The sequence below is a fragment of the Monomorium pharaonis genome, chromosome 9 (genome assembly GCF_013373865.1).
Source record: "Monomorium pharaonis isolate MP-MQ-018 chromosome 9, ASM1337386v2, whole genome shotgun sequence".
Taxonomy (NCBI): domain Eukaryota; kingdom Metazoa; phylum Arthropoda; class Insecta; order Hymenoptera; family Formicidae; genus Monomorium; species Monomorium pharaonis.
In genome coordinates this window covers 18,103,492-18,126,198 of record NC_050475.1, presented here as the reverse complement: position 1 = coordinate 18,126,198, position 22,707 = coordinate 18,103,492, and the positions used below count along the sequence as shown (strand labels likewise).

The 22,707-nt window shown below is 42.3% G+C and overlaps 2 protein-coding genes across 6 annotated transcripts in view; both read right to left on the bottom strand.

Annotated features, from left to right (window-relative positions):
• Positions 1–232: 232 nt before the first annotated feature.
• LOC105829667 (RNA polymerase II-associated protein 1) lies at positions 233–8,639 on the bottom strand. Of its 3 annotated transcripts, XM_036291659.1 has the most exons (10): positions 8,509–8,639; positions 5,628–6,227; positions 4,706–5,414; positions 4,122–4,623; positions 3,793–3,962; positions 3,505–3,664; positions 3,302–3,432; positions 3,150–3,190; positions 2,888–2,991; positions 233–2,808 (listed from the first exon to the last, which is right to left on the bottom strand). In XM_036291659.1, the coding sequence occupies exons 2-10, from the start codon at positions 5,814–5,816 to the stop codon at positions 1,473–1,475; spliced, it is 3,342 nt and encodes a 1,113-aa protein (XP_036147552.1). In that variant the 5' UTR covers positions 5,817–6,227; positions 8,509–8,639; the 3' UTR covers positions 233–1,472. The 3 variants fall into 3 exon arrangements, with proteins under 3 accessions (XP_036147552.1, XP_036147551.1, XP_036147553.1); XM_036291658.1 differs by having other exon boundaries at positions 3,150–3,432; XM_036291660.1 differs by lacking the exon at positions 5,628–6,227 and having other exon boundaries at positions 3,150–3,432; positions 8,509–8,606.
• Positions 8,640–14,132: 5,493 nt separating this feature from the next.
• LOC105829643 (beta-1,4-glucuronyltransferase 1) overlaps positions 14,133–22,707 on the bottom strand; it is a 39,501-nt gene continuing 30,926 nt past the window's right edge. For all 3 annotated transcript variants that reach the window (XM_036291653.1, XM_036291654.1, XM_036291656.1), the window contains 5 exons: positions 19,344–20,072; positions 18,533–18,913; positions 17,052–17,387; positions 16,254–16,496; positions 14,133–15,960 (listed from right to left, as the gene is read on the bottom strand). In XM_036291653.1, the coding sequence (XP_036147546.1) occupies positions 15,763–15,960; positions 16,254–16,496; positions 17,052–17,387; positions 18,533–18,913; positions 19,344–19,796 (1,611 nt within the window). In that variant the 5' untranslated portion in view covers positions 19,797–20,072 and the 3' untranslated portion in view covers positions 14,133–15,762. The remainder of the gene's footprint in view (positions 15,961–16,253; positions 16,497–17,051; positions 17,388–18,532; positions 18,914–19,343; positions 20,073–22,707) is intronic.

Genomic DNA, 22,707 nt, shown 5'->3' with positions numbered 1-22,707 from the left:
AAATTTAGTTGAAGATTTATCTGGTGATCGGGTAATTGAGATTGATCGCCAGCTAGCAACATTGCGTTAATAGTACGGATAGTATGGAAAATTATTCCAGAAAAATCTGATGTAAACTGATCTTTTGAAGCTTCCTCTTTATTGAAGTTACCGAAGTTTTATATCGAAGGATTGCCTAAATATGAAACAAAGTGTCATTTTTATATTTGTGAAGGCTTAACAAAAATCAAGATTTATAAATATATCTTTTATTTAAGAGTTCCATTTCCATAACGCTGTATGCGTTAATAGAATACTGATTACATTATGTCGATTGCATTGCACAATCATAGTAACTAACATATACTAATTTCAAGATACAAGATGAAGTATAAACATCTATAGGATAATCAATTGCAATCGTTTCGGCCGATATTTTTAGCTTTCTGACGAAGGAATTAATAATAAAAAAACAAACTCTAATACAAACGGAATGATAATGGAATACTTACATATGGACATGTATGTATGTATGTCATATATTGAATGTACGCGGCGTCATTGATTACCGATTAATACTTAATTGTCGAATAAATCAATCGAGAGGCAATATGCCGCGGTGAGGAAAAGCGTTTTTTTTTTAAATTGAAAACATCAACAGAAGTTTTATTCAACGACGCGGTGTCGGATCTCACAAAACTTCGCGATCGAAGTTGCACGATACATTTTCACGTGTATATTATTAACGCCAAGCGTTCACTCTGGTGTTGTTTTCATTTACGTTTTACGTTAATGTTTGCATTTTCTTGTTCCTTTTTGTATCTTCGTGTTCCTCAAAAGGAGAATTTTTGTATCGAGAAAATTCACCTGATATATACGCGTTTATCGCGTGTGAATTAATTTTAGAAGCATTCTCGGACGCGATTGTTATGGTAAAAACTCAAAAGCATCTCAATATTTGAAAACTCTGGCAATCAGTGAAGTGACCAATTAACACCTTTACACTTACTGTAGTTGTGAAGGTTGTTTCTACTTTCTCTACTCGCATTCAATGGATTTTAACAGAATTATTGTATAAATGTAATGCATACGCAGGGTGATTCTCGATTATATTTCAAAATGTGTTTCTAGGTCAGAAAAGAAATGTCACATGCAAACACGGATTAAATATTTTCGAAGTTATATTAATTGTGTGGGCGTATTCAAGGCGCATGCATGTATTTAAATATTCATAAGCGTATACGTGCATGTGTGTTGTTACACTAGCACTGCGCGATCACAGTCTCATTCATTCTAATACAACGAAAAAGAACTTATTTAATAAATCAAGCTTTAGAGATTACAATGCTCGGAATGTTCTGCAATCTCTTAATCTTAAATTAAAAATTGATGTATAATGAAGGGTCACTCTGGTATAAAATCTAAAAAAGATATATATACATTATTTACATACAATAAATACAAAATCACATGTTGCGTCTGTTATTTTACATTTATAATCGCGGTGGTACGTAATGCAACAAGGCGTCCGCGATTTCTCTGTTCTGCAGCTTCTCTACTTGCGTACGCATTCGCACCGCCAGCTTATTTGAGCGCTTCAGATACATCGCCGAGTGATGTAGAGCAATTGTGAAGGAAATCGGACACCACGTCTTCTTAACTACCCCACGGACCAGCGCCGTAATGTAACTCTCTATGAGCGACGTGTCATCTTCTTCCGGATAGAGGTACTCCTTCAACGGCAGTATCAGCTTTTCCGGTGGCAGTTTCAAGTATCGCAACGCGGCAGCATGCTCGGACCACAGCAGTTTGCGGTAATGCGAGTCATGTCGTTGCGCCACTGGCACCAGTAACGTCATGGCAAAACCGTCGTCGCCGTACGAGCTCGAACAGAAATGCTCGCACAACGCCGTAAACAGATCGGTGAAGGAGCTCAGCCCCGGCAGTTCCATCCGGAAGTTTAATCGCGTGTGGTATCTCCTCAGTAGACTCGACAGAACGTTCAGAAACAGCACGGAGACGTCGCCGTCTAGGTAGATTGTGTCACAGAGATACACCAGTATCAGTCGGCTAAATCGCAAAGTGGGCGACAGCTTCTCCATAAGATCGGGCAGAACCAACGCCAAACTCAGCACCGTCAGCACGCTATCTTTATCCTCCGACTGTAATCTGATGTCGTTTTTGCACTTTGTGTATATGTGAACCAGCGGCATGAATAGCCAGTCCTTCGGCATCGCCGCCTGGTTCCAATCGCCGTTTGGCATGATGTATCTCTCGTACAGCGACGCCGCGTCGGAATGCAAGCCCAGTTTGGCCTGATTTACTGTGGATGTCAGATCTAATTTGGCCAGCTCGTTGGTGATTATCTCCAACTTCACCTTTTCGTTCGACAATGCGATTTGAAGGAGCTTTCTCACATGATCCGTGGCATCCGCGGGTAATGTTGAGATAAGTTTGATGGTGATCTTCCACACAGTTTGCGCTATCTGATTGTTAACTATGTCTCCAAGAAGGGCTACCGCTTTTACTGTTGCTGTTAAAAGATATAATTCCGTTCTGCTGTACCACGATCTTTCCAAACTCCATTCGGCCGTTTCCAAGTCTCGTATGTACTTGTAGAAAGATGGGAATTCGAGTATTATGCGAATCTCTGTTACACGAGAATTGTTGTAAAGCGTATTCAGTATCGTTGCCAAAAATGGTATGCACGAATGTACTGATACGATCGGCTGCAATTCTCCATTTTCCGTGAGAACATCTAAGTTTGGAAGGCAGGATGGTTCTCGATCCATAGCTGGGTTGTATTCACTCAATAAATTTGAACTAGAACTGCAAGGAAATACTACATTGTCTATACTACAAGTCATTTTTACAGGTTTCGATTAAAAAAAGAAAAAAGTATTCTTACCGAAGAGTTAAAAAAACATGTTGGTTGGATAGCCATGCTGTTCTAAACGCGGATATCTCGTCAACGGCGGATAAACTCACCGCGATCAATTTCATAACACTCCACTAAAATTACAATACTTTATGTTTTTTTAAATATTAAAAAAATGTTGAGATAACAAGGTTGAAAACATACAAAGATAGTCTAAAGATTTTTTAACATTTTTTAATTAGATTATTTTTTAGTAATTCCCGAGAAATTGATTAATAATAATTGCTCTCACCATTGCATTAGATACCGAAGAAAATTGTGTACTCCACTTCGCTAGCAACATAGAAATGTTCGATTTTAATGTTTTCTCGTGACTCGCTACAGCAATCAACGCCGCGGCGTGCTCGCATGCTAACTCGGATGTGTTTTGGATATCGTGATTACTTAACAACAGCTGCAATTGTGATACGAGAGTTAACTGGGCACCCATGACACTGTCCAATCCTATTTTGTAATGCAACAAAATTTTCCAGAGTCGCAAGCTTTCGATGCTGATAATTATGTCATCTTTTTTACTGAAAATTGTGCAGTAATTAAAATAAACTCATGAAAGAAAATTATACATAGAGATGCATGAGAAGGCTTACCCCGTCTCGCTGCTAATGTATGTTAGGATAGCTTGAATAATTTTGAAGTTATTTAGTTTTTGTGCAACGGGACTCTTGCCGTACGTGACGAGAACGCGACATAACTTAATCGCCTTAACTACGGGGATGCCATAAACATTATTTATTGCGTCCTGCATTGCTGTAAGAAATGCAAACTCTTAAATACCGAATAATTATTCAATAAATAATTATGTAATCGTAAAATATTTTAGATTTATTTAAATCTATTTAAAGATAAATTATTTATTAATTTTAAGCTTAATTTACCTAGTTGGTCTATAGACAGTGGTATAAAATTTTGGATAATGGTGTCTAACAAATGTGGTGTGGACGAGATGTTTAACGCCGTTACGTGCGAGTGTCTCGCGAGACGGATGAGTATCTCCAAGGCATACGTTACTCCAACAGGTGGTGGATGCATCTCATTTAAAATGTATCTACAAATAATATCAAAATTAGTTTCGCTCTGTTACAATTTAATATAATTGAAAAAGGAAATAAAATCATATAACAGTAAAATCATCAATCTTTAAATCAAAATATTAAATAATTAATTAAAAATAGTGAAGTTATAAAAGTAACAAAGTTGTAAGTACCTAATTCTCAATAAAAAATCCGATCTCAGTAACGTAGCCACGGTATCCAACTGTGCCAACTCGTGATCCCTCAGATTACTCGTATCTTTGTCCTCGAGTTGCGGCGTCAGAGTGGGTTCTGCATATCCGTCGAATCCATACAATCGATCCAAACACACTTCGTCCGCCTCGCTGACCAGGAAAGCTCGGAGAGCTTGCAAAGCCGCTGTTACCACGGCCACCGACGAATCGTCCAGCGAGAATCTCAGCAATAGCAGGACGTTTTTTTGACTGAGTGCGACTAGCGGTGCTGGATGCAAGGCTTTGTCATACCAACCCTTGCGCGTCTTTTCCATAACATTGGCCAGAGTGGTAAGGGCTGTACATCGTTGCTGTTGAGTGGAAGACCTGCTCAGCTGCAACAATTCCTGAAGGGAATACCCAGGACGTTCGGGTTCCTCTCCATGATGATGGAGGCCTTTATCTACAGATAAATTCTCATCCTTGTACGGTAATAAAACACCTTAAAAAAAAAAAAAAAAATACAAGTAAAAGATGAGAACATAATCAATGTCGTAATATAGTTAGATATATTAATTATTTACCATTAAAATCAAATCTCGCGTTGTACTCTTCGTTCGGCGAGGGGTCATCTTTTTTCTCTTCCAATAAATCTTCCATCCACTTCAACTTTTGTGGCTCGGGAGTGTCCATATGCAGCCATCCTTTTTGCTTGCTTTTTTCAAATATTTCTTTAGATAATTCAGGTAAGCTCAAAGTGTTATTGTCCTCACAATCCATTTTTGTATCCACATTATCTAAGGGAATTACATTTTGTTTTTTCCTATTATTAGATTCTTCTGTATCCATTGTTGTCTCTTTTGCAGTTAAAGCATTTGTTATTTCAATCTCACAGTCCATTCCTGAGTTATTGTCATTTGACGAAAATTTCATCTTCTTATCGCTAAATGTATTCATTGACGTTTCGCTTGTTGCTGAAGCGCTGCATTGCTTGTTGTCCTGTTCAATTCGTCTCTTCCCAAATTTATTTTTGTTTCTTAAAAATTGTATTATATTAGGATCAAGGGTTTCCTCAAGTTTCTTTTTCTCCTCTAATATTTCTGCTTCACTCATTTTTGCTAGTTTTTCTAAATTCTCCCTGTGAATTTCAATGGTCAATTGATCTTCTGTGCTCACACCTGCTTTCTCTTTGTTGCAATAAAAAGATTTGTTTCTTTGAACTTTCAAATTATCTCTCACAGATTTCAGTTTTGACACTTTCTGCCAGAATAAACTTGGCTTACCATCCATGTTCTATAAAAATAGAATTATAAAATAATACAATAGCATAAAAAATATTTTGGTAATTATTCAGTTACCACACCGGTGAATAGTTCCTGGAGCAGACCACCACTTTTTTTTGCCAGATTCGTTCGTTTCGTGTAAAAAAATGCATCAAATAGTTTCATGATAATATTCACTGGTGTGGGTAAACTAAATAATTACTGATATTTCATTTAGATGTACTTTTTCCACAAGTAACACGTCGTCGGATCCAAAAACCTCAGGAAACCCGGTCTCAGCCGCTACGGGAACACGATTGTCATTAAACTCATACTTGTCAATACTAAATTTCCTTTCCGTGATATTGCCGAGTATTATGTTCGATGAAGTTGCAGGTATATTCTGCACCATATCCTCTAGCTTCCCCTCCATTTCCCGAATCTTGTGGGGGGTTTTTGGAGGTTAGTTTACGTCCTAAGACGAAAACCAGACGTGCTCGACCTCCCACGGGGATATGTGGTCATATGACGTCGTAAGGTGTTATAATAATATTGCTCGCTCTCGAGACTCAGTTTTAAATTACTCTTCCTGTTTTCTTGACAAACTTGTATATCACGTACAATTTCTTCCAATTCTCTTTTCTAATAAGCTCTGTGTGGCGACTAGCTACTCGCATCTATGTTATGCATGACCCGTGCCGTCGTGGCGCTGTGGGTCCTTCTTCTTCCGGCGGGAAGTCAGTCCAAGTCAGTCCGCCATTAGTCTCGCGCTCCGCTACACGCCTTACCGGCGTGTTCTGTAATATCTTCACTCCGTGCTAATAAACGTTGTTACCGTTGACTCCTACGACCAGTTATTTATCCCGGTAACACACGGAAGTCGTAGGGACTTCCGAGCGACGATCCCTCACACGATCCTAATTTAATTACGCCACGTGCGTGGTAACATTCATACTTATCCCTACAATTGGTGACCCCGACGTGATGTGCGCGGGAAAATCGTCGCGAGTGAAAGCTACGGAGTGCGTGAAGGCGGACTCATTCCTCCGGAGCCTTACTTAACCGGAGGGCTCGGCAAAGTCGTCGCAGCGTCCTTCTCAGGACGCTCGATCTAGACATACCGGCGCCGGCCTCGCGCCAGGCGAGCGCGCGCGCGGCGATATTTTTGTGTCGCGTGGGTGCAGTCTCTCCACCCTTGTGCACCGTTGCCTGCGGTTTGGGCCCCGCAGCAACGTTCGGCGCGCTACGCCGCGTCAAGAAATCCGTCCTCCGACGGTCGTGCGCGAAGCACGTATTCGAGAAATCCGTCTTCCGACGGTCGTGCGCGAAGCACATCTTCGCCGGGAAGGACCTGGTGTTTGGGGACGCGCGCGCAGCTCGAATTTCCACCACGTGGAGAGCGCCCCACGGACCGCCATTTTGGGGGTGACTCCGGCCATCGTCATCGTCTCCGTTGCGGCGCAGGGACAGTCTGGGCCACTGCCTCTGCGGTCATCTTCCCGGTACCCTTATTTTTGTTCGATACTGCGTGGATTATCGTGAGAGATTCTTTTGGTCTCCGATAATCCTCGCAATGGCGTCATCGCGCTAGATAGTCTAATTTTTGTAATTCTGGCGTTTCTCAGCGTTAGCGCGCTTTCTTTTTGTCGGGTTGACGCGTTCCTGTTGCTACGCGCGTTAGTTACTCCCTTGTTTCCTAGCCCGTGGCCGCTTACGCCTTGCTCGTGCGGCATCTGTTTCTCGGGCGACATTTCTTTTGTCACCACGCGCATTGCCATACGGCCTCGCGCGTGGTCCTAGGGTTCGAGGAGGCGTTTCGTTTCTGTTCTTTTTGATCGTTCGCGCGTCACGCTCGCATTTCGTTCGAAAATGCCTAACGAGGTAGACCGCATGCTACAGGCGGAGCTCGCTGCGCTGCGCGACGAGAACGCCCGACTCCGGAGCGCTCAAGAGGCCCAGCAAGCCGCCGACGTCGCGGCGCCTGGGAGTGTCGCGGCGTTGTATCGGCAGCCTAAGATCGCGAACTTCTGTCGCGACAACCCCGCGATCTGGTTCGTTCAGGCCGAAATAACTCTGAGAAACGCCGGAATCAGGAATTCGGTGACGAGGGCGGATTTAATCGCCGAAAAACTAGACTTAGAAGCGCTCCAGACCGTCCAGGACTTGTTGACGGCGGAGCCGCGTCCCGCGGATATTTACGAGCAGATCAAGGCTCGACTGATCGCGACGTACGGTAGCTCGTCGGAATCGCGTCTGCGACAATTGATTAAGGGTCAGGTTTCGACCTGCGGCAAGCCGTCGCTCATATTAACGCGCCTTCGCGCATTAGACTCGGGCTGCTCGGAGGACGTATTGCGGACCGTTTTTTTGGATCAGTTGCCGGCTTCGTGCCGGGCTGTTCTCATGGTTTCTGAAGTCTCCGACCTGAATCGATTAGCCGTTATGGCAGACAAGTTCGTCGAAGCTTCCGACGCGGGAGCTGGTAATGTCGCCGCAGTCGCCGCGGGCGCGCCCGCTAAGGGCCGTAAACGGGAGAAATCCGCTGCTCCTCTGAGCATAGACGAGAGACTTGAGAAACTCACTAAGCAGTTACAAGCTCTGAGCAATAGAGTCGATAAATCTAGTCGAGCGCGTTCGACGTCGCGCAAGCGAAATGCGAATAGAAAGGGTGACGCGGCAGCGAGTTCGGACAAGCAGTCCGGCTACTGCTACGTTCATCGTAAATACGGCTCGAAGGCAACGTCTTGCCGAAAACCGTGTACGTGGAAGGACGAAGGCGACTCGGAAAACTAGAGCGCTCGTCCCGCACGGAGGCGGTTCGGGACGAGGGGGCGACACAAAGCCGTCTGCACGTTTATGATCGGTTTTCCGGTCAACGTTTTCTGGTTGACACGGGCGCGGAGATTTCGATACTCCCCGCCTCGTTCAGCGCGATCGTTCAGCTTTTTCCGAGCTCCAACTCTTTGCCGCGAATAACACCAAGATAAATACTTATGGTGAACGCCGTCTTACCCTCGACTTAGGCTTGCGCCGCCCAATCACGTGGTGTTTCCGAGTCGCTGACGTACCTTATGCCATCCTCGGCGCGGATGTGCTTACGCATTATAAACTAATCGTTAACTTACACGGGCGTCGGCTTGTCGACAGCGTCACGTCTCTTGCGACCATCGGCCGGGTATTGAACGTCCCTGAGACCAAAATATCGATGGTCGACAGTAGTTCTACGTTCGCGGACATCCTGGCGAAATTCCCGCAGGTTATTGGTTCCGCGAAATCGGCTTCCCCCGTCGCAGGTGCTGTCGAACACCACATTTTGACTACCGGTCCTCCATGCACGGAGCGGCTTCGTCGGCTTCCTCCCGACAAATTAAAAGCGGCCAAGGCCGAAATAAAACGTCTTATGGAGTTGGGCATTTGCAGGCCTTCCTGTAGCCCGTGGGCTAGCCCGGCGCACTTGGTGCGTAAGAAAAGCGGCGAATGGCGTTTTTGCTGTGACTACCGTCGCCTTAATGCCGTGACTATCCCGGACAAATACCCAATTCCATATTTACACGATTTTTCCGCCAACCTGTTGGGGAAAAACATTTTCTCGTCCCTTGACTTATTCAAAGCCTACCATCAGATCCCGCGTCATCAGATCTTAAGCGTTGTGTTCTTTGATCAATTAGTATTCTTTATTGTTCCGTCTAGTCTGCGTCTACTCATTAGTTCTAAGCAGCGTTACGTTCAAAGAATTTCTATTTTCTAGTACCTTTCGTACTCAAGTTGCGTCTACTCTCTAGTTCTAAGCGGCGTTACGTTTAAGAAATTTTATACTTCTTCGTTTTGCAATCGCATTCAACCTGCGTATACTACATAGTTGTAAGCAGCGTTAACTTATAAGAGATTGTTCCTACCGCAACGAATTGTGATATTATTTATGGCCACTTAAGTGCCTATTGTAAACATTCTCAAGTTGTGAGGTGGACACCACATCCTGTTTCACCCCGGATTGTCTGAGACTTGAAAATTGTGATCTAGACTTGTTCGCATTTGAAGCACCACTTGAATCCCTCGGATTTTTCATTATTTTCGCGGATGGCTGTTGCCTCGCCCTCAAAAATTCTTCTTGCTGTCGCAGAAGCTCCTCCTCGTCGTCACCGCCTTTAGGCCTCTTGCATACCGTTTCATCATCCATCCTCAGATTGTTATAACCTCTCCGTTACATTCAACACTTTATTATCATATATTGCAGCGAAAGAGAACCTGTATAAATCAAACCTGAATAATCGCAGTTTATAAGTAACAATTATTGCACCGTTATTGCGATATGACAATTTGTCAATGTTACTGTATCGCGTGTTATTTTGTTAACTTACTTTACGCAACCCGACGTGTGTTCGTTTTTCTAATTTTAGCACAGACCCGAACCATATCAATTTTACAATCCAATTTTATTGACAAAGTCGTAAAATAAATATGCTACGGCTACATGGTATCACTCTCGAAAACAGATGGCGATAGTGTGTAGAACCTTGTGGCGACTAGCTACGCGCATCTATGTTACGCATGACCTGTGCCGTCGTGGCGCTGTGGGTCCTTCTTCTTCCGGCGGGAAGATAGTCCGCCATTGGTCTCGCGCTCCGCTACACGCCTTACCGGCGTGCTCCGTAATATCTTTACCCCGTTTTAATAAACGTTGTTACCGTTGACTCCAGTGTCCTGTTATTTACCTCGGTAACACTCGGAAGTCGTAGGGACTTCCGAGCGACGATCCCTCACACGATCCTAACTTAATAACGCCACGTGCGTGATAACATTCATACTTATCCCTACAACCTTTTGGCAGCTTGAAAAGAACGAAATAATTGCTTTTAAATTTCCATTGTAACCAATTGTCAATAATTATTTTATGGAAAACTATATTTATTATTCATAAAGAAAATATTGCCAATTAATTTACATTACGTGCATAAAACAAACTTTATGGATTATGTTTTATGTATCATAGCTATCACGTGTAAACAATAATAATCTAAAATACATTGATTTAAATTTCGTAAAAAATGGTGAAAATTATATTCCGTTTTTTATTGTTTACTATTATATATTCTTATGTTATTAATATTAAAGATTAATATATTAAATTGTAATTATAACTTAATTTTACTTTTTCTTATATTATTGTGTTATTCAATTGGTAATAATTTACATTGCCTACATAAAAAATATTTGTGTAAACATAACATTAATTATACGTAAATAATCCATTATAGACGTAATCTTGAAATATATAGCATAATCTTTATATTTATATGATAAATAAACGTATCAATTTTTTATATATTTTTTTCATGTACTCATTTTTACATATATTTTCGATTTGGATCGGGAGAAATTAACTGTCTCGATTCAACTCATAAATTACTTTATTTATCTAGGCACAACGCTGGAAAACACGACAGTCGATTGTCGTAGTTACATGTAGTTATGTACCAGACATGCGCTTATCAGGAATTTCAGGGAAGCGGATTAGAAATATAAACCGCTTGATGATTATTCGCAGCTACGTTCTTGGTCCAATGACCATCATATTAAACTCAAATAAATATAGTTTTTCTCTGTCTCTTTAAAGTAATACAATGCATATATGTATAGATATAGTTTCAGAATTTGCAAAAATTAAATATATGTATAATTTAAAGAACAAAATAATTTTAACATTGGCGTTTCAGATTGTACAAACTAACAGATAATGTTGCGAAGATGGACATAGTTCCTTGATCAGTCCTCTTTAAAAATAATACAACGTGTGTATGTATGTATATGTTATTATTATTATTTTAGGTCTTGCATGAATCAAATATACATAATTTATAAGACAAAAAGAGTTGCTGTAAGTTGTACAAACTGAAAAACAATTTCATGACAATAAACATAAAGCTCTTTGATTTATTTCGTCCTTTAAAGTAACACGATGTATATATATTATTATATTTTAGATTTTGCATGAATTAAATATACATAATTTATTAAACACAATAATTTCACATCAACGCCCAAATGCTGTACGAACATATAGAGACGATTTCGTGAACATCCTTTACTCTGGGAAAAATATCTCGACATAAGCTCTTAGAAAACAGGGGACAGGTTCTCACGTGACCAAGTCCTCTTTCGGAAACGCTAAATAAATCCTCCGATCGAACGTTCTTTTCGCTTGGAAAAATACGCCTATATACATATCAGATTTATTATAAATGATTATGTGTGTGTGTGCATGTGTGTGCGTGTGTGTGTGTTCTCGTTTTTCTTTTACAATATATGTACATCCTATTGTGCACTCATGCGTTCAAAGAAAAGCTGCGATTTCTTCAGCGCTCGCGCGATGGAAACTTTATCTTTAGAAGGAAACCGAGAAGGAATTCATATACCTACGATATGATAAATTCGGTTATTATATTTTCAGATAAAATATAATTCCTGAATTACATAACGTAGGTACAAAGCGGCAAAATGTTGCTTCCGTTGAATCGCACAATTATTCCGACAACGAAATATCGCTTTTTTAAATCTGTCAAATTTATTTTTCGAATATTACCTTTCGATATAAATCAAACGTAGTATTCGCAATGTTTCTTGATTCTCTTTCTTTTTTTCATCTTAATTCAGATTTGCTTGGCATTTGGTCTACGGAATGAAATTTTTTTTGTCGAATGAAACGGCCGATAACACTTATTTACAGTCACGTGTATTTACACTAGTTACAAGCACCGTAATACATAGTAATTCGTTTCAGGGAGAGAAAAAAATATCTGCGTGACAACTTCCGATAGAACTCACACTCGCCGTCTCGTACTTGTTGCATAAAGACGCTCGATCGAGAAAGACAAGCTCGGCGATTGTAACGTCGGTGCTGCGTTACTTTTGACGCGGCGTGACTTTTCGTCATTGAATTTAATCATATAGGAGGAGACAGAAGGGAAATATAGAGAAGAGAAACGTGCGCCGCACGCGAGATCTGTTTCTCCCTCCCGTCATAACACTTTTTCTGCGGGAATAGAATATAAAAATCTCTTGCTACAATTATGTATAAATCGATCCCTACGTACGCTTGCATTATCAATTGTATAATTGAATCAGCTTTTTTTTTAGTTTGTCTCCGCGGACATTCACGCACAGCTTTCTGTAAACGTACATGCACATTTTTGACACACATTTAACACAAGCACGCAAGGAGACACAGAAAGAGACAATTAATATATATATAAGGCACAGAATACACATTATATATTAGATATATGTATTACAATTATATTATTTCGAAATAAAAATGTGCTTTTAAAGTATTTAAATTTACTCTTATTTCTCTAAATTGATTGGAAAAAAAGTTGAATAAATATGAATATTGTAAAGTGCAATTCAAAACAACATATATATAATTGTAATATATATATATTACATACATACATGAATGATAAATATATACATACGCGCGGTTGCACAGCCCCGATAAATTAAAAAGAGAAAAAGCGAGGAAGTAAAAGGAACTTATGTGATATAAGTCGAGCTCCATAGTTTACAGAAAATGTTATCGGCGACGTATAGAACGCGTTACATTTACACGTATATATAAATATTATATATATATATATATATATATTAATTTCCAGAGAATATTAATTAACTCCTCAATTTAATTTTTGGTTTTAAATAAAAGTACAAACAAAATATAAACGAAAGGGTACATATTTTAAATAAATTTAGTCTACATATAGAAATATGATTAATATGGAGATAAAATTATATATTTCGCATATAGATTCATATATGAATAATGTAATATTCACATGTGAATAATATATTTCATATATAAATTTATATGTGAATAGATTTATTTCACACATAAATTATATCGGAAATTATATTCCTCAGAAAAGTTAATTAACATCCTCGATACAACGATCATTATTTACTATGCGAGAAATCATTTAATATTCAAGGTTTCAAGGATGCCTATTACAGCGGACGAAGCAAACGATTACAGGAATATTAATTACTTTGTGCCCTAATATTATCACAAAAAAATGAGCCAGTATTTCTTGCTTCGATTAGAATTACTCTAGCTAATCATTCTCTCGTACTGACTCAACTATTCTCATTCAAGTCTTAGTAATTACGAAAGATCGTATGTACAATCGCTGGTCATATTACTCAGGGTGACGAGATAGAAAAGTATAGTTTACATTATATGTTAATGTTTTATATATAATAACGTTACAAAAAATCTAGTTGTCTTACGTCAACAAAATCATTAATTTAAAATAAAAAAAGAAACAAATGGGTTTTCAATATTTTACATGGCAGCATTGTTAATTTTTTTACGATGTTGCAAGGAATATTTCTAACTATTCTCAACTGAGATTACGAAATCGATAGTTTATTAATCCTCAGAAAAGCTTTCGAAATTTCGCGAAGGATTACCTTCTTCAAAGCTATACTATTTGTTCTTAAGTAACGATTTATGTATAAGATAGTCTTTCTTATAAAACGTATTCTTAACTACGGTTATATATTTTTTTATATTAGACAGGCGCCTGTGTATGCGAATTTAGAGCAATATGTAGACAGACATGGTCAAACGTATCACTTAAGAGTACTTAAAATTAGAAAATACTACAGTCGTTCGCGCGATTGCCGAAGCTCAGTAACCGTACTATATATTTTTTTATGTAAGAATGAATTGTATTTATATAAGATAAGACTTTCCTTTTTTTTCTTTCAGAATATATTTGCATCATTTGTTATAAATGTGCAACAAGCAAGCTGCATCGACTGAATTAATCGTTCGCAATCCGACTCAATGTTCCGCTGTTCTGTTTTCTTCGTGAAAACATACAATATACGATCCGTCACGATCGAAACGAGATACTCGAATAGAGTCCGAAAGTATGACGTTATGCTAACGCAGAGACAAATAATTAATGTTCCATTGATCGGACTACTCTTGCCGGAAGGAGTTCTAGAAAATTTATATCAAATATCCCTCAGTCTTGGACGGTGATTTTTTTCCCTTTATTTATAAATAATTCTTGCGCTTGCTAAGTTCTTGTTTCAAGTTGTCTATAGCCAGAAGAAGAACTGTATTTGCCCAGTGAACAGTCCGGATTGCGAACTTGTAATGCATTCAGCTTATCTCGCAATTATGTTTAGTTTAATTCAAGTTCATAAGTCAATATAGATTCTGGATTAGTATATTAGAAGTTCCAAATGTAAGTGTAAGTTAAATTACTAAGTGAAAAAGAGAAAAAGCAGCATAATTTTTTGTTCAAAATATCAAATTCAAGTGTAGATTATCTACAAAAAGATACTTTTCTGTATCGTAAAAAATAATGAGAGAAAGAAAAATAAAATCAACAAGCATCAGTTATCGTTTAATAGATAACCAAAAAGCTAAGCATAAAAATTTTCGTCTATTAACTTATAAATATTTCGAATCACTGAATCTTCGTAAAGAAGGTAGATCAATTTTTACTAGAAGTATTTAATATAGAATTCTGTTAAATTCGTCACTCGTAGATTGCTGCTACCCAAATATTCTACAGCATATCGCATTTGCAAATAAATAACGGCTTTGATCATAATGACGGTTACGATTCACGAGTCGCGTCGGAACTGGCACCGTTCGTTCGTAACTTTCACCGAAAGTGCAATAATCCTGTAAAGACATACTGATGTGTATGAGGCACCGCGTTTCATTATATACAACCGTACTTGCTAAAAAGAGGATTTATCCTAGTGAAAAATACGTGGTATCAACTCCTTCATGCGCTAAATATCCTTTTACGAAAGCTAAAGAATTACCACCGAGAGAATATTTGAGCATCGCGACGTACATTACTTCTTTCGTGTAATCTCTATCTCTTCACGTTTGCCTCGACGTTTCCCGTAAGACACTAGTACCGACACTGCTAACGATAAGAGTGATGGCAACAATGATCGATGATAATCGCGATGGCGAAATGAACGCGCTTATCACACGCGAGCACGACGCCGTCCGTAAGACGATATTGTTATTCTAAACTCACCGAATACTTATGCGATAATTCGTTTGTTCATTCGGCACCGTTGAGTTGGCGTAATTAGAGAGGGAAAGGAAGTGTCCTCTACAAGTTGCAGCGAATTTTTCTCGGGTCCCATTTGCGAGGGAGTCGCATGGAGCGTACGTGAACACGGGATTCCGGAGCGAATTGTAGCACCAGGCCATTGCGAATCTGGGTGATCTCTTGCCGCACGACAAAACTCGACGACGATGTGGACAGAGAAGGTCGCAGACGAGGATTCCGTTGTACAAATGTACATTTGTAGAGCACGCGCCGTCGTGCCCGTGACTCTACGGGCTACACGGCACAGCCCTTCCTCGTGCCATACAGCACCTTCAATTCCGGCATGATGATTTTCTTAATAAGCGCGTTCGTTTTGGCGGTGAGCATGTCGCGATGCGGGTCTTTCTTGAAGATCTTGATGCCAGGCCGGTGCACCAGAAAGGCGTTGTCCAGGATGAGAAAGTCATAATCGAGAACGCAGAGCGCGTAACCCTGCAAGCGTATTCGCAAACGATGACAATTTGATAACTTCCCGATATGCGAAATTATCAATAAAACATAATATTACAGAAGACGATACGACATTCTCATTAAAAACTTTTTAACACGTGTATTTCATGATTATATCGTGCAAAAGAAATATCAATGCTTAATTATTATTCTAAATTGTATATTATATGTATAATTTTTTATCTTTTTTTAAATAATTTACTGCTTTGAGATAACGACAATTTTCACTTTTCGTATCGCATTCTGGGTATTCTGCGAGGACGGAAGAAGTTTACCTGCGTCATTTTATCACTCTTTCCCTCCCAGCTGAGTCTCTCGTCGTAGAAAGGATCGTTATTGGTCCCGATAAAGATCGGCTCCCAGTGCACGAAGCTGCCGGTCCTCTTGCCGACGTGAAACACGTGCAGGCCCTCCGTCTCCGGCGCTTCCTGCCATTCTTTGCTTTTCGGCACGTTGTGGCAGCCGGAGCATAATTTCTTATGAAAAGGTATAACGGTGCCCGCTTTTAACATTTGTATCTGCATAACAAACACGATTTTCTCATGAGACGAAACATTGCGAAAAGTTTGTCGAGGCGCAAAAACAAATCCGTTTTTATTCTATCAAAAATATTCGCCCTTCTATCACAGCGTTTTGCGAGAATAAAACTAAGTTAACGACTGCATCTGTATATGACGCTTGACCTCCAACGTATCGCTCATCTCCGTTCGGGGGAAAAAAACAAAAAAAAAAAATGAAAAGGAATGTTACGCAGATGATCCAAATCATACACGCGTGTCGAGATTACAATCGCTCTCTGTTATGCCGCGCCAGTTCTGAATGCGACGCGACAAAAGGTGCATTGTGCCGTGCCGTGCCGTGCGGTACGCACGGTCACGCGGGACAATAGCGACGTTAATTCTACATATCAAGGTCCACGGTCAAAGGAAGCTCCATTGATTCGCCGACCCTCCGCCGCGTCCGCGGCTATTAACGACACGACACAGTTGGACAACACCGTTGGCCTTGTCGCGCTCTTTTTCGCGCGCGGCACTTAATTTGTTCCTGACATGCGGATGCATCGACGAACGTACCAGACGCGTCTTATTGTTGGGTGGCTGACTCTTCTCGTCCACCTCGAAGATGGACAACACGAAGACCTTGGGATTGGGGTTGTTGAGAGCCGGCTGATCCCGCTTGCGGATCATCTCGAGGAACTTGACGGGCAGATTCGGGCTGGGATACAGCTCGATGTCACTGGCGAACACATAGAAGGTGGGCGCAGACTCACGCGCTATATTGCGGCCCACGTTTACCGGGTACAGCAGCTTCTTTTCGTTCTTATACATTTTCGCGAGGCTGACGTTCACCCATGGCGGCCCGAGCGAGCAGTTGTACGTGTCGGAGGCGATCTTCTCCGACGACGGTATCTGAGGCAGAATCGAAAAGACGTATTAATTATTAATTAAATAAAGTAAAAAGCATCAGAATACTTCAAGCATTTGACAATCTCACAAAACTAACGAAAGCAATTACGTAAAAACTCCTTCGAGCTTTCATATTTCTTCATTATGTATAATTTTGCGTGACTTGTTGTCATCTATTGTCATTGTTGAGACGCGCTGAAGCGAAATGTTGCATTTAGGTGATTCGATGGGAGGAAATGTAATGCCGCTGAACGACGGCATATTCATGTATGCGGGACAAGCGGTTTCCGATTGTAATCGCGATTACGTTAAAGTACTCGTTTGCGAAACGCGAGCCACGCGAGCCTTGTCCCTTCGCTCGAACGTAACCGCATGCGGAAACCACTATGGTGCTTTACGATATCCAGATGTACGTGTATCCGCCTGATATCCGAGGTACTCGTTACAACATAAATAGACACCAATAACGGCAACGAACAATTCCAGTTCGCGGTACGAGTTAAATACCCTTCGCGGGCGAATTGCGTATGCACAAGATGAATTTACGCACGCAATATACAGTCGAAACAAATTATCGTGGCAGAACGTAATGTCTGGAATCGAATCTCTCATTTACTTATCGTATTGCTTGTATTATTGCGATATTAATAGATGAGTAATTTGTTAATTTTCACGTAAAACGACTGACAATTGCAGAGAACGATAATAAAGGAAAGAATTTTGTTTCATTCGGCAATAAAAAATCGTCACAAAAAATCTCACATTTAATGTAAATAATTATAAGCTAATTGAATTACAAAAATAATAATTATTTCGCGTGTTACAAATTGAACGTTAACATCGCTTTATCATGAGTCATCTGAGATTCTAAGTATGGATAAAGCCATTAGCATATTCAATACTTTTGTAAAGATGATGAGGATTCAGGACTATGCAGGGCCCGAGAAGGATTCGGTGAACACGTGGAGCATCCGGAACATATGCTGAAGCGGTCAACAGGCACGCTCATCTGTCATATCCAGCTAGGACATTCGCCAGATGCCTTGCACTCGTGATGTATCCGGAATTCGAGAAGGACTCTCGAAACATGCTGGGAAGGGGGACGGCTCGAGGGACAGGTTTCGTCCGTCATCGGACCATCTATTTACCACTTTTGGCACGTGTTTGCTGCTGAAGAAGACGTGGAAGGTCACTAGCTGCGAGACCAAAGGACTGCCGCAGTTCCTCGAGTATCTAATCGCATCGAGAGTCGCCGGGAAGTCGGTGCCGGGTGCGTGCATGGCGATCGATATCGGCGCCCGCCAACGTTCCAGCAGCGGCTCCAGATTGTCGAGGAACGTGTAATCGGCGTGCGTGGTGTACGTCACGCTCTCCCAGCATCTCACCGCCATGCTCATCGGCACGTAATTGTACAGCACCCAGTAGTCGCCGCGCTGCGCCCGTCTCGGCTCGGTCGACTTCTCGTTGCAGGGCACGGCCTCCCTCAGGCTCATTGGCTCGCGTGCAACGCTCGCCGTGCTGTTCTTCACCTAAAGCGGACGGAGGGGGGGGGGGAAAGAGAGAAAGTCGGTTTAATCGTGTGTCGAAGAGAGAAATTTGCATGGAAAGCGGCGGAAATGCCGCGAATATTGCGGTGGCGATCGCCCACAAGCTTGAATTCCTCTATGACATCCCGACGTAACTCGAATACCTCTACCTCTTTTCACGAGTTTAAGTACAGAATAGCGATGAGAGTATTCATGAAGTATTTCCATCCCTATTATTACTCATTCGTATTACGATATGTAATCTCCCGGTTTCTATTAATTATTAATTGCATTTTCATTTCTATCGCCGCAACATCAATTGAATTCAAGCCGCATTCAACGATTAATCTAAGCGTCAGGAAGGAACTGAGGAATCGAAGTGGAGATCCAGACGAGAGGTAAAAAGAGAAGAAGCGGTGAAAGGAATGAATACCGTCTGATTAGGCGGGTGCTCCTGTGGCTTGTCGTGAACGGCCACGTCCTTGACCCCGTTGACGGGAGGCGTCGTGGTAACGAGGCTGATCCTGACGGGACGGCCGGCGACTCCGCCGCCGCCGCCGCCGCCGCCGCCGCTGCCTCCACCGTTGTTCGTCGGCGCCGCATTATTGGTGGCGCCGACGACGACCGCAGCGGCCACCAACGACGACGACGACGACGAGGAGGACGACGCCGCGGCGCCCTTCTGAGTGCCGTTCACTAGGTCGTTGAGGGCGTAGGTATCCGACTGAATCGGCGCCGCCGCCGCCGCCCAGTTCGTCGGCGGTTCCTCGATCCAAGGCCCGGACGAGCCTCCGATGTGGGCGCACACGTACAGCAGCACGCACACGTTCAGCACCACCGACAGGCGTAGCGCCCAGTTCCTGCGGGCGATGGCCACGATGCTCATCCTCCGGGAATCCTCCGATCGTCAGGCGATGAGGCGGTAAGTCGATGGTTTCTCTGGAGAGGATATCCTCCCGCCGGGCGACGACGACGTCAACCACCTCTCTCCTCGTCGTTGACGACGCCGCTATCGATGCTCGGATGATTCTCTCGCTGCTCGCTTCTTGCTCGGCCCGCCGAGTCTTCCATCCCTTCGCGGGCGACGACCGATTGGCGATCAGGAGCACTCGCTCATGATCCCTCGGAGGCGGCCGACCGGCGCTCCGATTGCGTGCGGCACCTGGAAACGGAAATGGAAGGGGACTTTTGATTATGACGGAGGTCGCTACAAATTGCAATACTTCGCTCTGTTGTTCCGTAACTCTAAAGCGTGTGTACTGTGCGTTCGCGTTAGGCGATTTCGATTAGCCTCGAGGGAACAGGTATAGGCATCCGTCCGCGCTATTGGCATCTCTGTTTTGCAACTCTACGAATTCGGATTTTCGGAAACGAAAGACCAAAGTTGAATTATCGAATCTAAAGTTTCCAATTCCCAAAGCGGCCGGTCCGAGCTAGCGTTTAGAGAAGCAAACGCCTTCCCATTCCGGGCTTTTCTTGGATTATACATAGATCGTATCCGACAGTTTAACATTGGCATAACGCGTAAAACGTAATGTTTAATTAACACGTGGAAATTGCGCCGCGGAAAACGAACGCCGGCGCTTTTACGGCGCGTAAAGTAACTCTCGGCTATAACTCTCGAAACGCCTTGGCGGAGCGTACGCTGCAAATAGGGTACACGGTTGCTCCGCCCCGTTTCATCTCGCTTCAATAGCAACAGCTGCGATATCTCTCGTTGGATCTGCGTCTCCCGTTTATCTCACGATCCAGTTTATAGCGCGTGCTGCAGCGGCGACGACGGCGGCGGCGAGGACGACTTTCCCCCTATCTCGCATCTTCTCCCCCTCGTCCCGACATCGAGACTGACGTTGTCGAGTGTGTCGCAACAACGCCCGAGCACCATAATAATGCGACATTATCGGGCCGGGCGGTCCGAATTGAGCAACAGCGGGCTCCTTCCGCGCGCGGATCCCGTCACGGTATCGAGCGGGTGAAATCGAGAGGGAACGAACGGCAGAAGAGCGATTATCGAAAGACGGAAAGAAACGACTAATAATAAGAGACTCCTCCTCCTCCTCCTCCTCCTCCTCCTCCTCCGCCGTTCTTACGTCAACTCCTCGGATGCCGCCGACGGACGGGACGCACGACTCATTGCCGATAATTCGACTTTCACACGCGGGAGGACGATTCTTTCCTCGGTCTGCACGAGCGAGAATTTTCCAGTTGATTTCCCAAAGGTTTCTTTTCAACGGAAACCTCCCGAGGCACTCGACGTTTACGAGTCTGTTTACAAGTCTTAAAGTTCTCCCCTTAAAATGCTTCCCTCCCCCTTCCCTAATGGAGTGTTTCATAATTGAAGATTTGCTAGGAAAGGGGTTGTACGTACGGCTATAAAAAGCGGGAGACGTCGAAGATCGACTGCGCGTTGACCGAGGAGACTTCGATGAAAAAATAATACCGTATACAACTGGGTCAGCCGCTGCGCGCCGCCGGTTTAATGCAAGACAAACGCGTCTAAATGAAAAGCGAACGGGGAAACGGGGAGGGCTTTAAAAGCTACTTCAGTAGGAAAACATTATAACAGTATTTCGTGCCGCGATTATAATTTACGGGCATGCGATATTCGACCGTTATAACAGCCAAGGCCGTATTTCCATCTTAAAGTCGGAATTATCGGCGCGAGTGCGCGCGCCGCGATTGGGAAACTATATGAGTTACGTGACTTTTGCTTGCAAAATTTACTTCGCGGGACTTAAGAAAGATGCGGGGACGAATAATAAACGTCTCTCGCGCCTTTGTGTTCGCCGGTATTATGCATACCATTGTAACATACAATTGATTCGTACGCTCAAAACGTTTACGTACAGCTGTCCGATAAAGCGCAACGAGATTTATTCGTTCTCAAAGCGACGGGAAAAAAAAATACACTGTTGCGTCAACTCGTAGCGTCAAATTTTACTTAATTAAATCATTTTTTTAATGATTTCATTAAATGGAAAAAAGTTAGAGCTGGAGGTCTCCTTTTGTCGTACTTTGCATTAGCGCAACGCCTATATGCGTGGCTGACACGTGTGTCGGAATAAGATCAGCGGTCGAGGCATCGATAACAATGCTAATGATCACTTCTGCACTATGCGGTTATCAGTATTCTCTTACACTGTTAATTTTCATCGAGCCGCCACTGTTCCCACCCAATAGAAAGGTTAAATTTAATAAATCGACGGCATATTGAGAGTAAGTACATAACTCAATATCAGTCCAATTAACTACTCGATTTAGTCAAATTAATCAAGTATTGGGTAGGAGCAACTGGAACGACTCAATGAAAATTAACAGTGTAAGAGAATACTGATAACCGCATAGTGCAGAAGTGATCATTAGTAGTTATCGATGCCTCGACCGCTGATCTTATGCCGACCAATGTGTCAGCCACGCATATGTATGCGTTGCGCTAATGCAAAGTACGACGCGACAAAAGGAGACCTCCGGCTCTAACTTTTTCCCATACAATGCATAGCGCGCTCGGAACGCAGAAGTGATTTCCGATGTAGGACCGTTCCGCGATAAGAGCTCATTGCTCGATTTGACGGCCGTCAATACGAATGCTCGTTAACACTTGGCTGCCACAGTGGTAAGCCGCGACCGTCGCTTCTGGGGAGAAATTGAAATAGATTTGATGAAAATAATTATTTAAAGAACGTATCTAAAAATACCACTTGAAAAAAATAGTATTTCACGTATACATTTACTCGAAGATATTTATTTTGCATTTTGATATGGCTAATATAAACTTTCTCTGTTTTCTATTGGTTATT